The 16,399-nt window shown below is 43.3% G+C and overlaps 3 protein-coding genes across 11 annotated transcripts in view; 1 reads left to right on the top strand and 2 right to left on the bottom strand.

Annotated features, from left to right (window-relative positions):
- The window catches only part of LOC143714418 (uncharacterized), a 703,153-nt gene that overhangs the window by 463,808 nt on the left and 222,946 nt on the right, over positions 1–16,399 (bottom strand). The gene's annotated exons all lie outside the window — the stretch shown is intronic.
- The window catches only part of LOC143714414 (uncharacterized), a 1,189,624-nt gene that overhangs the window by 1,014,886 nt on the left and 158,339 nt on the right, over positions 1–16,399 (top strand). The window lies entirely within an intron of this gene.
- Positions 3,490–16,399, bottom strand: part of LOC143714437 (uncharacterized) — a 50,061-nt gene continuing 37,151 nt past the window's right edge. For all 4 annotated transcript variants that reach the window (XM_077205636.1, XM_077205635.1, XM_077205637.1 and 1 more), the window contains 8 exons: positions 14,976–15,059; positions 14,600–14,698; positions 14,426–14,506; positions 6,823–6,918; positions 6,613–6,711; positions 6,262–6,290; positions 4,642–4,698; positions 3,490–4,303 (listed from right to left, as the gene is read on the bottom strand). In XM_077205636.1, the coding sequence (XP_077061751.1) occupies positions 4,133–4,303; positions 4,642–4,698; positions 6,262–6,290; positions 6,613–6,711; positions 6,823–6,918; positions 14,426–14,506; positions 14,600–14,698; positions 14,976–15,059 (716 nt within the window). In that variant the 3' untranslated portion in view covers positions 3,490–4,132. The remainder of the gene's footprint in view (positions 4,304–4,641; positions 4,699–6,261; positions 6,291–6,612; positions 6,712–6,822; positions 6,919–14,425; positions 14,507–14,599; positions 14,699–14,975; positions 15,060–16,399) is intronic.

Here is a 16,399-nt window from a genome sequence, read left to right as displayed (position 1 = left end):
GCTCAGGCTGTTTCCTGACAAAACCCCCAACATGATCATCTTGAATGATTATATCATTCAAGATGGCGCCGTGGATGGATGCCTCGGTGTGGAGCTCTCCAGCTATTGTGTTGTTTTTGTTCGTTTGTTCTGCGTTTAGTCATTCTTTTCCTATCAGTTTCACCAAAGACGAACTACTGGCCATTAGGAAACACACACCAGAAACCTTTTCTACAGTTTTTGATTATTCTGACGTTTTGCTGGACATTCTCTTCGGAGGGGCAGCGGTGTTGTTCAAACGCGCGTTCAGACGCAAACGCGGGAAGCGAGCCGGCGCGCTGGTTAAACTCCGCGAGCGCAGCCTCCGCACTTCACTTCCCAGTATTCATCTCGCGAATCTCCGATCCCTTCCTAACAAAACGGATGAACTTCTTCTCCTCACCTGCACCAACAAGGATTTTTTAAACTCTGCTGCTTTGTGCTTCACTGAAACCTGGCTGAGTGAAGCCATACCGGACAACACAATACATCTGCCGGGCTTCCAGCTGTTCCAAGCGGATCGCATCGCGGAGCTAACGGGGAAAACGAGAGGTGGTGGATTGTGTTTCTACATTAACGAAAGTTGGTGTTCAGATGTAACAACACTGAAGAAGATGTGCTCTCCTAATTTAGAGGCACATTTCATAAACTGTAAACCCTTCTACTCGCCTCGGGAATTTTCCTCTTTCATTCTCGTAAATGTTTACATCCCTCCAGACGCGTGCGTGAGCGCGGCGCTACAACAGCTGGCTGAACAAATATCTGAAACAGAACAAAGGTACCCAGACTCTCTTTTAATCATTCTTGCGGATTATAACAAAGCAAATCTTTCCTGTGAACTACCAAAATACAGACAGCACGTTACATGTCCCACCAGAGACAGTAATATACTGGACCACTGTTACACCACAATAAGAAATGCGTATCACTCCGTCTCACAGGCAGCTTTAGAGCTCTCTGGTTCATCTCATACCGACCTACAGGCAGAAACTGAAATCAGCTAAACCTGTAATAAGGACTGTAAAAAGATGGACTAATGAAGCAGAGCAGGATCTACAGGCCTGCTTTGATTGCACTGATTGGACTGTTTTTGAAGCTGCTACCAACGATCTGGATGAGCTCACAGATACTGTAACATCTTATATAAGTTTCTGTGAGGATACATTGCTTCCTACCAGGACATTCTTATCATTCACTAATGATAAACCATGGTTTACTGGGAAACTCAAACACCTTCGTCATGCCAAAGAGGATGCTTACAGAAGTGGGGATAAAATCTTGTATAATCAGGCCAGAAACAGACTGACAAAGGAGATCAGAGTTGCTAAAAGAAGCTACTCTGATAAACTGAAAAAACAGTTTTCATCCAACGACCCATCATCAGTCTGGAATGGCCTGAGGAACATCACCAACTACAAGTCACCATCCCCCCGATCTGTGGACAATCAACACCTGGCTGACGATTTAAATTCATTTTACTGCCGGTTTGAAAAGCCCTCATTCACACCACACACCCGGTCTGATCTGCACTTCACACATTCACCATCACCTCCTGCTCTCCCATTACTCCCCCCTCCTGCCATCCAACCTGAGCTTAAGGTCTGTGTGGAGGACGTGAGCAGAGTCTTCAAAAAACAGAAGACTAGGAAAGCCTCAGGCCCAGACGGCATCTCATCTGCTTGTTTAAAAGCCTGCGCTGACCAACTGGCCCCGGTCTTCACGCAGATCTTCAATAGATCATTGGAGCAGTGTGAAGTTCCCTGCTGCTTCAAATGCTCCACTATCATTCCTGTCCCCAAAAAACCCAAAATCACTGGACTTAATGACTACAGACCTGTCGCTCTCACGTCTGTGGTCATGAAGTCGTTTGAAAGACTGGTGCTGGCCCTCCTGAAGGACATCACTGGACCCCTGCTGGATCCCTTTTAGTTTGCTTACAGAGCAAACAGGTCTGTGGATGATGCAGTCAACATGGGACTGCATTATATCCTGCAACATCTCGACAGACCAGGGACTTATGCAAGGATCCTCTTTGTGGACTTCAGTTCGGCCTTCAATACCATCATGCCTGGTCTTCTCACAGCCATACTGACTCAGCTCTCCATGCCATCCTCGATCTGTCAGTGGATCTCCAGCTTCCTGACGGACCGGCAGCAGCGAGTGAGACTGGGGAAACACACATCCAGGACTCTCACCACCAGCACTGGTGCTCCCCAAGGGTGCGTTCTCTCCCCACTGCTCTTCTCCCTGTACACTAATGACTGCACTTCTAAAGACCCCACTGTCAAGCTCCTGAAATTTGCAGACGACACCACTGTCATCGGTCTCATCCGAAACGGTGACGAGTCTGCTTACAGACTGGAGGTTGAACAGCTGGCTGTCTGGTGCAGTTATAACAACCTTGAGCTGAACACGCTCAAAACAGTGGAGATGATCGTGGACTTCAGGAGGAACAGCCCAGCACTCCCCCCACTCACCATCATGAACAGCACTGTGGAAGCAGTGGAGTCATTCAGGTTCCTGGGCACTATCATCTCTCAGGACCTGAAGTGGGATAATCACATTGACTCCACTGTGAAAAAGGCCCAGCAGAGACTGTACTTCCTTCGCCAGCTGAGGAAGTTCAACTTGCCACAGGAGCTGCTGATTCAGTTCTACTCAGCCGTCATTGAGTCTGTCTTGTGCGCTTCCATCACTGTCTGGTTTGGTTCAGCTACCAAATCAGACATCAGGAGACTACAACGGACAGTCCGGACTGCGGAGAGGATTATTGGTGCCCCCCTGCCAAACCTCCAGGACCTGTACTCTTCCAGAGTGAGGAAGAGAGCAGGTAAAATCATCACAGACTCCACTCACCCTGGACACCACCTGTTTGAACTGTTACCGTCAAGACGGAGACTCAGATCACTGGCCACAAGAACATCTCGGCACAGGAACAGTTTCTTCCCACAGGCCATTTCCCTCCTGAACAGTTAAAAACTCCTCCCAAGGCATATGCCTTTAAGTGCAATACTCCCACTGTTTAGTGCAATATCTTACAACTATTTATTTATAATATTCAAAACACTGTAAATATGTTCATAATCTGTAAATCTGAAAATGTCTATTCTGACTAAACCCAACTGTGATACTTTTATTCTCATATATTTATATTTATATTTTTTATTCTTATAATTTGTAGTATTATGTTTCATGTTGTATTTGTATATGTCCACTGGAAGCCTCAGTACCAAAACAAATTCCTTGTGTGTGCAAGCACACTTGGCAATAAAGCTCTTTCTGATTCTGATTCTGATGCAGTATTTCAGAGAAAGAGTTTAAACGTGTTTTCCAGCAAAAAAGGAAATCTGTCATTTTCTCACGCTCATGTCAAGCCATCTTTCTGTGAAACAGACTCTCATCCACTGACTCTTTGCTTATATGGGTTATGTTATTAGTTTTATGTTATCCAGATCCAGCAATGACAATCAGTTATTATAAAAGCTTTTAATACTATGTCGTGCATACAACATTTTGAGCTACTGCATCATTTGGACACATACAGACATTTTTCTCCCAGTTCTTTATTCACCCTTGCATGGTAAATAAGCAGATACACTCCGACTGTTCGTGGCTCTTCTGGAATATAGTTACGAGATTTGCCCACAAGCTCTTTCTAATACATCTCTTTGGTTTAAATATATGACAAACACACAGACAGATGTAACGGATGACCATAGAAATGATTTATGTTAAAAATTATGATATCTTACATTTTATTAATTTATAAAGTATTCATGATCCTAAACTGTGATCCTGAGACTCAATCCTCAATCCATCCGGTCAAAGTTAAATATAACACTGATTTCTCTCTCTGTTAATGATCTTAATGTAGTTTATGATCAAGTTTAATCTGTACTGTTTAAGTTGGTTTTCAGAATTAGTTATACAATCAAATCATTACATGAATACAAACAAGTGCAATGACAGTTAAACATCCTGCATATATTTACAGCTATTTACAAAACCAAAGAAACGTACATTAGAAAAAACGGTCTCAATAACGAATGCAGAATGAGATTGAGCTCTTAAATCAGTCAGAAGTTTCTCAGGAGTGTTTTTCTCTGACTGTTGATTATGTTTGTGACACCACTGAATCCAGCTGAGATTTACTCCTACTAGTGTCCTGATCTTCCTTCAGTAGAGGCTTCATCTCATGAGATCCTGCTGGGTTCTGGTTCTGGATCTGGTTTTGGATCTGCATCTGGATCTGGTTTGATCCAGTTTCATCAGGACCTGCTGCATTCTGTGTTCACAATAAAACAGGTTTAAACATGTATTTTCAACAGAATGACAGCAGTGTTTCTCAATCCTCAGAAAACACTTCACAGTTTTACCACATAGAAGCATTTGCTGTTTCTAAGTTGAAGGAAATGACGATTCAAACCCAGTTTGCGCCAGAGCAGGGGATTAGGATGGGGTATTACTGATATTACAGGCATGACAGACTCAATTATCTGAAGTGTTTTGTGTGAAATAAAGGAAAGTGCTGATGTTCTCCAGGAGCAGGATTGAGAAACACTGATGATCTACACAACATCTCTGGAGAAAAGTGTTCAAATCCACAATGATTCTGACGCTAACCTGAGATTCCTGATTCTGAGATCCAGCGGCTCGAGGTCGACGAGACTTTATTGCCTTCTGTGTTCAAGACAAGACACTTCATTTACACACAGATCTTAACTAATGCATTAATACACACACAGATCTACACTAATGCATTAATATACACAGATCTTCACTAATGCATTAATACACACACAGATCTACACTAATGCATTAATACACACAGATCTACACTACATTAATACACACACAGATCTACACTCTACATTAATACACACACAGATCTACACTAATGCATCAATACACACAGATCTACACTAATTCATTAATACACACACAGATCTACACTAATGCATTAATACACACACAGATCTACACTACATTAATACACACACAGATCTACACTCTACATTAATACACACACAGATCTACACTAATGCATCAATACACACAGATCTACACTAATGCATTAATACACACACAGATCTACACTAATGCATTAATACACACACAGATCTACACTAATGCATTAATACACACACAGATCTACACTATGCATTACTACACACAGATCTACACTAATGCATTACTACACACACAGATCTACACTAATGATATCTACACTAATGCATTACTACACACACAGATCTACACTAATGCATTAATACACACACAGATCTACACTAATGCATTAATACACACACAGATCTACACTAATGCATTAATACACACACAGATCTACACTATGCATTACTACACACAGATCTACACTAATGCATTACTACACACACAGATCTACACTAATGAGATCTACACTAATGCATTAATACACACACAGATCTACACTAATGCATTACTACACACACAGATCTACACTAATGCATTAATACACACACAGATCTTCACTAATGCATTACTACACACACAGATCTTCACTAATGCATTAATACACACACAGATCTACACTAATGTATTAATACACACACAGATCTACACTAATGTATTAATACACACACAGATCTTCACTAATGCATTACTACACACACAGATCTTCACTAATGCATTAATACACACACAGATCTACACTAATGCATTAATACACACACAGATCTACACTAATGCATTAATACACACACAGATCTTCACTAATGCATTACTACACACACAGATCTTCACTAATGCATTAATACACACACAGATCTACACTAATGTATTAATACACACACAGATCTACACTCGGCATTAATACACACACAGATCTACACTAATGCATTAATACACACAGATCTACACTGCATTAATACACACACAGATCTACACTCTGCATTAATACACACACAGATCTACACTAATGCATTAATACACACAGATCTTCAATAATGTTTTTTTACACAGTTATTTAAAGGTGCAGTCAGTCATTCTGTCCACATTTAAAGAATTTCAGAAATCTGATATAAATGATGTAGAGTCGGGAAGAATCAGTTTTATTTCTCTCTTGGCTAATGTGTGTCTGTATAAAGACTTCAGTCTCATACGCGCCAGTAAACATGAATATAAAATCACTGACTGCACCTTTAACATGAAGTGAAACCGCAGCTGAATTAATAAAGTCTAATTCACATTAAGTTTGATACTAACCTGACATGACTGTAGACACGGTTTGATCCCTGTGAGTTCAGAGACGGAGGAGGAAAAGAGATTTACAGGATTATTCAGATTCAAAACACTTCAGACTGTATAATAGATGAAGCCTGGTTTAACAAAGAAAAATAAAATAAACAGTTCAAACACAATAAACACACGTGTGAGATTCATCAATCATCACAACACAAAACTCAGCATTTATTCCCTGAAAGTGACGCATCCTAAAGACAGATTATTGGTCACAAATGTTTATAAATGAAAATCCCTTAAATAAATACGAGAGGCACCAAAACACCTGAAGTGAATGTATTAATGTAATAGTCTTTAAGTTGAGGTTATACTCACAGGGTTCAAATACCAGTAAAATCATGAGAAATAAAGTGAAGATGAATTCAGAGGAAAAGACGATGATCCTCATATCTCCAACGGCACCTTCACCATTAACTGAGGATGAGAAGAACAATATAATGTGTGTGTTTTACCAGAAAGCTCATGTTTCATATGCAGATATATTACTGTAATTATGTAATGCAAGTGATGTTGAAGTGTTCTCGCCTGTTTTCAGTATCAGTTCAGTCATCAGAGCAAAAGCGTTCAGTAAAACTACACCGACTGATCCAAACACATACACAGGAACAACACGGAGAAGATCTGGAACATACCATAATACAGTTTCATATCTTCACCATTAGAGGAAATAATACAGTTTCATACCTTCACCATTAGAGATAATACTACAGTTTTCATCATTCATTGATAAAACTTGAACAAAACATGGCAGTAATATACAATATTCATACACAAACACACCCTATTTTTTCAGACACACATTTGTTCTTGATTGAGGAAACATTATAGTGAACTAGATGAGTAAAATGAGTAAACAAACTTTAAAGTTGGCTTGAAAAAAATGTTGTCTGAAAGTTGGAAATATATTTGACAAGCTTAAAGTTTGAATTGAATTGTTGAAATTGACGTTTGGGACAGCAGGGAACACATTTCTAACATAATTTACCACATCGTTAGCACATTTTAGCATGATTTAACATGAAATAACATCTTGCTAACATGGTTTATCATGTTGCAGCATGATTTACCATTATCAACCATGTTGTTAGCATGATTTAACATGAATTACCATGTTGCTAGCATGATTTAGGATGTTGTTAACATGAATTAGCATTTTGCTAACATGTTTTAACATGTTGTTAGCATTAATTACCATGTTGCTAGCATGATTTAACATGAATTACCATGTAGCTAAAATTATTTAACATGCTGTTAGCATTAATTAACATTGTGCTAACATGTTTTAGCATGGTGTTAGCATGAATTAGCAGGATGATATCATGTTTCATCATGTTGCTAGCATGATTTAGCATTATTCACCATGTTGCTAGCATGGTTTAAGATGTTGTTAACATGAATTAGAATTTCGCTAACATGTTTTAACATGTTGTTACCATGAATTACCATGTTGCTAGCGTGATTTAGGATGATGTTAACATTAATTAGCACAAATTACCATGTTTGCTAGCATGATTTAGCATGAAGTATAATGTAGCTAACATTATTTAGCATGCTGTTAGCATGAATTAACATTGTGCTAACATGTTTTAGCATGTTTACTAGCTTGATTTAGGCTTGCCAGTGACAGATACATAGTGGATGAAACTTAAATTCTCTATTGGAGTTTATGCTTTAACATTTTTTTTTTTGAAAGCGTATGGGATTTCTATGATTTTTTGGAAAACTGTAAGTCCGATCAGTTATAAAAGAGCCAATACAGAGTAAAAAAGGAGTGAGAGAATTTGGTGTTTGTAGCTTTAAAGCTCTAGGAGTAGATACTGTCTAAATGTATAGATTTAACTTAAACTTAAATGTACAGTAAAAAGCTGTATTTTATTAACTGGTGTAATGTTAATATTCCAGAAACTGAAGTACTAAAATACCATAAAAACACAAGTTCAAAGTTCATCACAAGCTGATGAAGTGAATATTAATATAGAAGCTGTACTGTGTCATTCACTCTCTCTCACACACACACACGCACACACACACACACACACACACACACACACACACACACACACACACACACACACACACGCACGCACACACACACACACACACACACACACACACACACACACACACACACACACACACACACACACACACACACACTGAAATATTGCAGTTAACATCAACAACATAAGATGCAACATAAAGGCCTAATGTACATAACGTATAAGAAAATAAACAGTTCCCTGAGTAGTCACTTCGAGTTACGTCGAATGACGACGAAATGGGGTTTCGCTTAGAAAGCCTATCAACTTCGAGTATTACAAAACGAGCCAATGGCAAAGAAATGCCATGGGTCTGCGGAATTTGCATAGCGTAAATCCGCCCCACCTCGTGGGTATAAAAGGAGGACGCCGGCAATATGCAGATATGTTTTCGCTTCGGAGCCAAGTGTATTCTTCACTCCACAAGCCATTCTGAGTTTTCACTCTTCGAGACGAGCTACTCTCCAGGTGTTGGTGTGACGGAGAATTCCAGCGAGATTCAGATTTCCTGCTGATCTGTGCAGTGATTGCCAGTCGTGTGTTTCTCCCTGGTCGCTTCAGCACCTGCGGGGTTTATTTCCTCTCTATTTGAGTTGCACGCGCAATACAGCTTTCCGATAAAACAGTGAAAGATGCGGTCGGGTGGTTTCGTCATCTGATGGGCACAATAGCTGCTTTGTGTGTCTGGGCTTTGATCACGCTAAAGCAGCTTTTGTGGATGCTTCATGTTCTCATTGTGAGAACATGACCATCGCGGCACTGCGGTCGAGACTCAATGAGCTCACTCGAGCGAGAGTCCCCTCATCCACACCCTCCTCGCGAGGTGGTACTTCGGCTGGTGGCCAGGGTGACCAGAGGGTGACGGTGTGGAACAAAGCGCCGACTATTGTTCCTCGGCCCACACCCCCCTCTTGCGTGCCGCAAGCCGTGAGTGTACCGAATGAACGCGCGGGATCGTCCTCTGGGATCCCGCGCGTTTCATTCGGTCCCCCAGATGACGATGCCATGTCCGTCGCTGCATCACAAGGCGGGCTCGAGTCATCAGGAGATGACGACTCGGATGTGCTGCCGCCGTCTGGTATGCCAGCATTGTCCGAGTTGGATCCCGAAATGACAACCTTGCTTTCTCGGGCAGCCGCGAGCATTGGGATAGAGTGCATTCCTCCACCCTGTCCTGAGCGCTCACGGTTGGACGATTGGTTTGTGGGTGCCGCGGGCGCTGCTTCCCATCAGCGTCCGCCCCCAATACCTCTCTTTCCTGAGGTGCATGACGAGGTCACGAGGTCACAAGGTCCTGTAAGACACCACTGTCTTCCCTCGATCGCTTGGCGACCTTCTCCGCTTTTCCACCCCTTGATGAGGCCGCGGCTTATGGGTACACTAGGGTTCCCCAGGTGGAACGTTCTGTTGCGATGCATTTGTGTCCTCAGAGCGCTTCCCCCGTGGCGACCCAAAGCACCCTTCCAAAGCCTGTAGGTTTTCGCCGACTCTTGTCGCAAAGTCCTATAGAGCTGCGGGACAGGCTGCCGCCTCTTTGCATGCCATGACCATCCTGCAGGTTTATTAGGCACGGATGCTCATGGACATGCACAAGGGTAGGACTGACCCAGGGCTCTTTGATGAGCTGCGTGCCACCACCGACCTTGCTCTCCGAGCGACGAAGGTGACTGCACGCTCCCTGTGCCAGGTTATGTCCAATAATGTGGTCCAGGAGCGTCACCTCTGGCTAGACCTGGCTGATATGAGAGACGCTGAGCTAACCAAGCTGCTCAATGCTCCCATATCCCAGGCCGGCCTTTTCGGTGGTGCGGCTGAGGTCTTTGCCCAGCAGTTCTCAACCGCTCAGAAGCAGACTGAGGCAATCAAACACATTCTGCCCCGACGGCCCGCTGCTGCCTCTACCCAGCCGTCGGCACAGATGCCTCAGTCTGCCTGCCGCGGAGGTCTCCCTCCTGTGGCTCCCGCCCTCCCGCTCGGCCCCAGCAGCAGCAGCCTCCCGGGCCGCGCCGTGGAGGTGGTCGCAGGAAGGCATCCCAGCCGGTCTCAGGAGCGCCTCGCCCCGCTAAACGCCAGGCCAAGTGGCGCTCCTGAGACAGGCTGCTCAGAGATGGCTCCCAGTTCTTTCCAGGAGAGAGTAGCGGGCTCTCTCCTTTCCCCGGTGGAGGGCCGAAGGAGAATCTTTTGTTCTCCACTCCCTGAGCTCCCAGAGGGCGCGGACGACAGTGCGCGGCGCTTAAGACCCTCGCCGCTCTCGTCCCCCTCTGTCGCCAGACCCCTGGCAGAGCAGACCCCCATGGAACACTGGTCCTTCCCTTGTCTCCTCTGTCAGGATGCGGTCAATGACTGTACCCCCACGTCGGGACATTGTGCCTCCCCTGTCTGGGTCAGTCGTTCCGCTTCGCTGCCCCTCCGGCGGTACGTCGGTGGTTCGTATGACTCCCCTGGTACAGTCTTTGGGAGCCTGGCCTTCTACAGCCTTCAACAGCCCGTACTTCATTGTACCGAAGAAAACCGGTGGGTTACGGCCAATCCTGGACCTGCGCGTCTTGAACCGTTCCCTTCACAGGCTTCCGTTCAAGATGCTCACGGCCAAATGCATTTTACAGTGTGTGCAGCCCATTCGGGTTAGCCCTGTCTCCTCGGTCTTCACGAAGGTCGTCGAGGCAGCCCTTGTTCCGCTACGGCAACACGGGGTTCGCATCCTGAACTATCTCAACGACTGGCTGATCCTAGCTCACTCTCGAGACCAGGTTTGCAAACACAGGGACCTTGTGCTCTGGCACCTAGCCCGTTTGAGCCTTCGGTTCAACTGGGAGAAGAGCAAACTTTGCCCCGTGCAGAGGTTCTCATTTCTCGGTATGGACATCGACTCGGTTGCCATGTGCGCACAGCTTACGAGCGAGCGTGCGCAGTCACTGCTGACTTGCCTGAGACAATTTGACGGCAAGAGTGTGGTTCCACTGAAATACTTTCAGAGGCTCCTGAGGCATATGGCATCCGCAGCCGCGGCAACGCAGCTCGGTTTGCTTCATATGAGACCACTTCAACTCTGGCTTCGCGATCGAGTCCCAAGGTGGGCATGGCAACAAGGCACGTTCCGAGTACTAGTTACTCCGACCTGCCGTCAGACCTTCACCCTGTGGTCGAACCTCACTTTTCTTAGGGCCGGAGTGCCCTTAGATCGAGTTTCCAGGCATGTAGTTGTCTCAACAGATGCCTCCACCACGGGCTGGGGCGCCATGTGCAATGGACATGCTGCCGCGGGCTCCTTGACAGGACCCCAGCGCCTTTGGCATGTCAATTGCCTTGAGTTGCTGGCAGTACGTCTCGCTCTGCACCGCTTCCATGCGCTGTTCAAGAACCAGCACGTACAACCCGATCAGACAATACCGCAACAGTAGCGTACATCAACCGTCAAGGTGGTCTACGACTCCCGCCGTATGTCGCAATTCGCCCGCCACCTCCTCTTATGGAGTCAGAAGCATCTGAGGTCGCTTTGAGCCATTTACATTCCGGGGGTTCTGAATTGTGCGTCCGACGAGCTCTCACGGTTTCAGCTTCTTTCTGGAGAATGGTGACTCCATCCCCAGTCGGTTCAGCTGATTTGGGATCAGTTTGGCGATGCACAGATAGATCTGTTTGCCTCCCACGACTCGTCCCATTACGACCTGTTTTACCTCCCTGACCGAGGGCACGCTCGGCACGGATGCACTGGTGCACAGCTGGCCGCGGGGCCTCCGCAAGTATGCGTTTCCCCCAGTGAGCCTTCTTGTACAGACCCTGTCCAAGATCAGGGAGGACGAGGAGCAGGTCATTTTGGTTGCGACTCATTGGCCCACCCGGACCTGGTTCTCTGAACTTGTACTCCTCGCGACAGCACCTCCCTGGCCAATTCCTCTGAGGAAGGACCTTCTTTCTCAGAGACTGGGCACTCTATGGCACCCTCCTCCCGATCTTTGGAACCTCCACGTGTGGCTCCTGGATGCGACGAGGTAGATTTGAGTACCCTACCACCTGAGGTGGTGGCTACCATCACTTCCGCTAGAGCATCGTCCACGAGACATGCCTATGCGTTGAAGTGGAACCTCTTCGTCAACTGGTTCTCTTCTCACCGAGAAGACCCCAGAAAATGCTCGATCAGTGTCATGCTTTCCTTCCTGCAAGAAGGGTTGGAGCAAGGGCTGTCTCCCTCCGCCCTGAAAGTGTATGTTCCCGCTATCGCCGCACATCACGACGCAGTTGAGGGTAAGTCCATGGGAAAGCACGACCTGATCATCAGGTTCCTGTGAGGAGCGAGGACACTGAATCCTCCTCGTCCTCCTCTCGTCCCCACTTGGTTCTCAGTGGTTTTAACTGCCCCGCAGAGTGCTCCATTTGAGCCTCTGCAATCAGTGGAGCTTAAGTTCCTGTCAGTTAAGACAGCGCTCCTGGTTGCATTGGCCTCCATTAAGAGAGTAGTGGACCTGCACGCATTTTCCGTTGACGAAGCGTGCCTGGAATTCGGGCCGGCCTATTCTCACGTGATCCTGAGACCTCGGCCTGGATATGTGCCCAACGTTCCCACCTCTCCCTTTCGATATCAGGTGGTGAACCTGCAAGCGCTGCCCCTGGAGGAGGCGGACCCAACTGGCACTGCTCTGTCCAGTACGCGCCCTCCGTGCTTACGTAGACAGAACGCAATGTTTCAAGACCTCAGACCAGCTCTTTGTCGGTTATGGTGGGAAGCTGAAGGGAAAGGATCTCTCCAAGCAAAGGTTGTCTCACTGGATAGTGGACGCCATTGCTTTGGCATACCAGCAGCAAGGTCGACCGTGCCCCCTTGGTGTGAAGGCACACTTCACCCGGAGTGTGGCTTCCTCTTGGGCTCTAGCGCATGGCGCCTCGCTAACAGACATCTGCAGAGATGCAGGCTGGGCGACACCCAACACATTCGCGAGATTCTATAATCTCCGAGTAGTGCCTGTGTCCTCTCGTGTACTCACTTCAACTAGCCAGTAACTGGACCCGCTCAGGTGTCTTCGCTTGCTTGCCATTCCACTCCACGGACTGGATACGTGCGATATTTTCCTCAGGTGAGCTTCCCCGCAAGCCCTGAGTTCCTCCAGCACTGTTGACGTCAACGCCAGAGTCTATGCCTGCGGCAGCTTTCGCATCGGCTAGGTGCCTCCGTGTGCATGGTTCCCCTCCGGTGACCCCCATATGTGTATTTCCACTGTAAGCCTCTCTGAGCATGTGTCTTCCCCTGGCAAGCCACCTTGCCACTCCTGGGGTTGAAATATTCTACCCTGCGGGCTGGACACCCCTATGTTTCCATATGCATCCCTCCGGGTCATATGTGTATTCTTAAGTCCACCCCCTTCGGGCTGGCACTGATTGCATATTTCCACTGAGATATGCTTCCCAGTGTACCTTGGTATTCCATCCTGTGTTAAGTAGGAGTCCTTCGTCCGTGCTAGTCTCATAACAGGGATCTCAGACTTAAGCAGGGCACTGGAAGACAGCCGAGTGGCGTGATTAGACTGGGAACCCGATTTCGTCGTCATTCGACGTAACTCGAAGTGACTACGAAAGGGAGCGTCTCTGTTACGAATGTAACCCTCGTTCCCTGAGTAAGGAACGGAGATGTTACGTCTCCCTGCCACCTCTGCTGTACCGCGGGAATTGCCTGAGTTCAATCTCGGCTCCTCAGCGAAGAAACATATCTTCTTATTGCCGGCGTCCTCCTTTTATACCCATGAGGTGGGGCGGAGTTACGCTATGCAAATTCCGCAGACCCATGGCATTTCTTTGCCATTGGCTCGTTTTGTAATACTCGAAGTTGATAGGCTTTCTAAGCGAAACCCCATTTCGTCGTCATTCGACGTAACGTCTCCGTTCCCTACTCAGGGAACAAGGGTTACATTCGTAACCGAGACGTTTTTCACTGTATAGTAAATTACTATTAACAGTCTTTATCATTAAAATGCCGATAGTTTTCACAGAGTAGAGACTCGATCTCTCCAGAAGAGAAGAACAGAAGAGAATGAGGAGAATAAACGAGAGCTGGAGATGAAGGTGATCAGAGATGATGATTAATATTAATACGGTACCCCATTTAAATGATGTTGTGAGGTTCATCACTGTCCAGAGTAACTGAAGAAACACGATCACACACACCCATCCGACACGATCTGAACATCAACACACATCAGCTTCATCACTAACAGTGTTCATCAACTCACACACATATAGCAGGAAGATGTTTCACATGTATATAATCATACCCTTCTCATTCTCCAGAGCTGTGATGTAGAAATACACCAGTACAACATTGACTAATAACATGAGCATTAAATACACTGATCTCCTGACCGAAGGTGAACCTGAAAAACATGTTTAATATGAGTTTAAAAACTGTGTACCTGTGTTTGACACTGACTGAATAAAAACATACATTAAACATTATATATAAAACATCGCATAAATGTTCAAAACGACTGAACACAGATTATTATTCTGTATTTCTACTCTCATTTAATTCCAAATATGTAAGGATAAGACATTCATAATGACACAAGCATTTATGAATTATAGATTGATCACATTATGATGTTATTTGTGTCATATGAGTCATAGGATCATAACTCATAAAACACTCACAGCCCATTCGTTGACCACATGTACCGTCCCAATTATATCTCGTCACTGTTGTGAACACTGGTAAGACTGCAACAATGATGAATCCTGGAAACAGAAGAGATTATATTAATACAGAGATTAATGCAGAGATTATATTAATGCAGTGATTATATTAATGCAGAGATTATATTAATGCAGTGATTATATTAATACAGAGATTATATTAATACAGAGATTATATTAATACAGATATTATATTAATGCAGTGATTATATTAATACAGAGATTATATTAATACAGAGATTATATTAATGCAGTGGTTATATTAATACAGAGATTATAGTAATACAAAGATTATATTAATACAGATATTATATTAATGCAGTGGTTATATTAATGCAGAGATTATATTAATGCAGTGATTATATTAATACAGAGATTATATTAATTCAGTGATTATATTAATGCAGAGATTATATTAATGCAGTGATTATATTAATGCAGTGATTATATTAATACAGTGATTATATTAATACAGTGATTATATTAATGCAGTGATTATATTAATGCAGAGATTATATTAATGCAGTGATTATATTAATACAGAGATTATATTAATGCAGTGATTATATTAATGCAGTGATTATATTAATGCAGAGATTATATTAATGCAGTGATTATATCAATGCAGATATTATATTAATACAGATATTATATTAATATAGTGATTATATTAATGCACATATTACATTAATGCAGTGATTATATTAAAAAAGACATTATATTAATTCAGTAATTATATTAATACAGAGATTATATTAATGCAGTGATTATATTAATGCAGAGATTATATTAATGCAGTGATTATATTAATGCAGATATTATATTAATACAGATATTATATTAATATAGTGATTATATGAATGCACATATTATATTAATGCAGTGATTATATTAATACAGAGATTATATTAATACACATATTATATTAATGCAGTGATTATATTAATACAGATATTATATTAATACAGATATTATATTAATACAGATATTATATTAATATAGTGATTATATTAAAGCACATATTATATTAATGCAGTGATTATATTAATACAGAGATTATATTAATACACATATTATATTAATGCAGTGATTATATTAATACAGATATTATATTAATACAGATATTATATTAATACAGATATTATATTAATGCAGTGATTATATTAATGCAGAGATTATATTAATACAGAGATTATATTAATATAGTGATTATATTAATGCAGTGATTATATTAATGCAGTGATTAATGCAGATATTATATTAATACAGATATTATATTAATATAGTGATTATATGAATGCACATATTATATTAATGCAGTGATTATATTAATACAGAGATTATATTAATACACATATTATATTAATGCAGTGATTATATTA

Source organism: Siphateles boraxobius, unplaced genomic scaffold (genome assembly GCF_051911475.1).
Source record: "Siphateles boraxobius isolate OS27281-9 unplaced genomic scaffold, OSU_SipBor_1 54, whole genome shotgun sequence".
NCBI classification, from domain to species: Eukaryota; Metazoa; Chordata; class Actinopteri; order Cypriniformes; family Leuciscidae; genus Siphateles; species Siphateles boraxobius.
The sequence above is the reverse complement of the archived record's forward strand: the minus strand, read 5'-3'. Positions and strand labels throughout refer to the sequence as shown.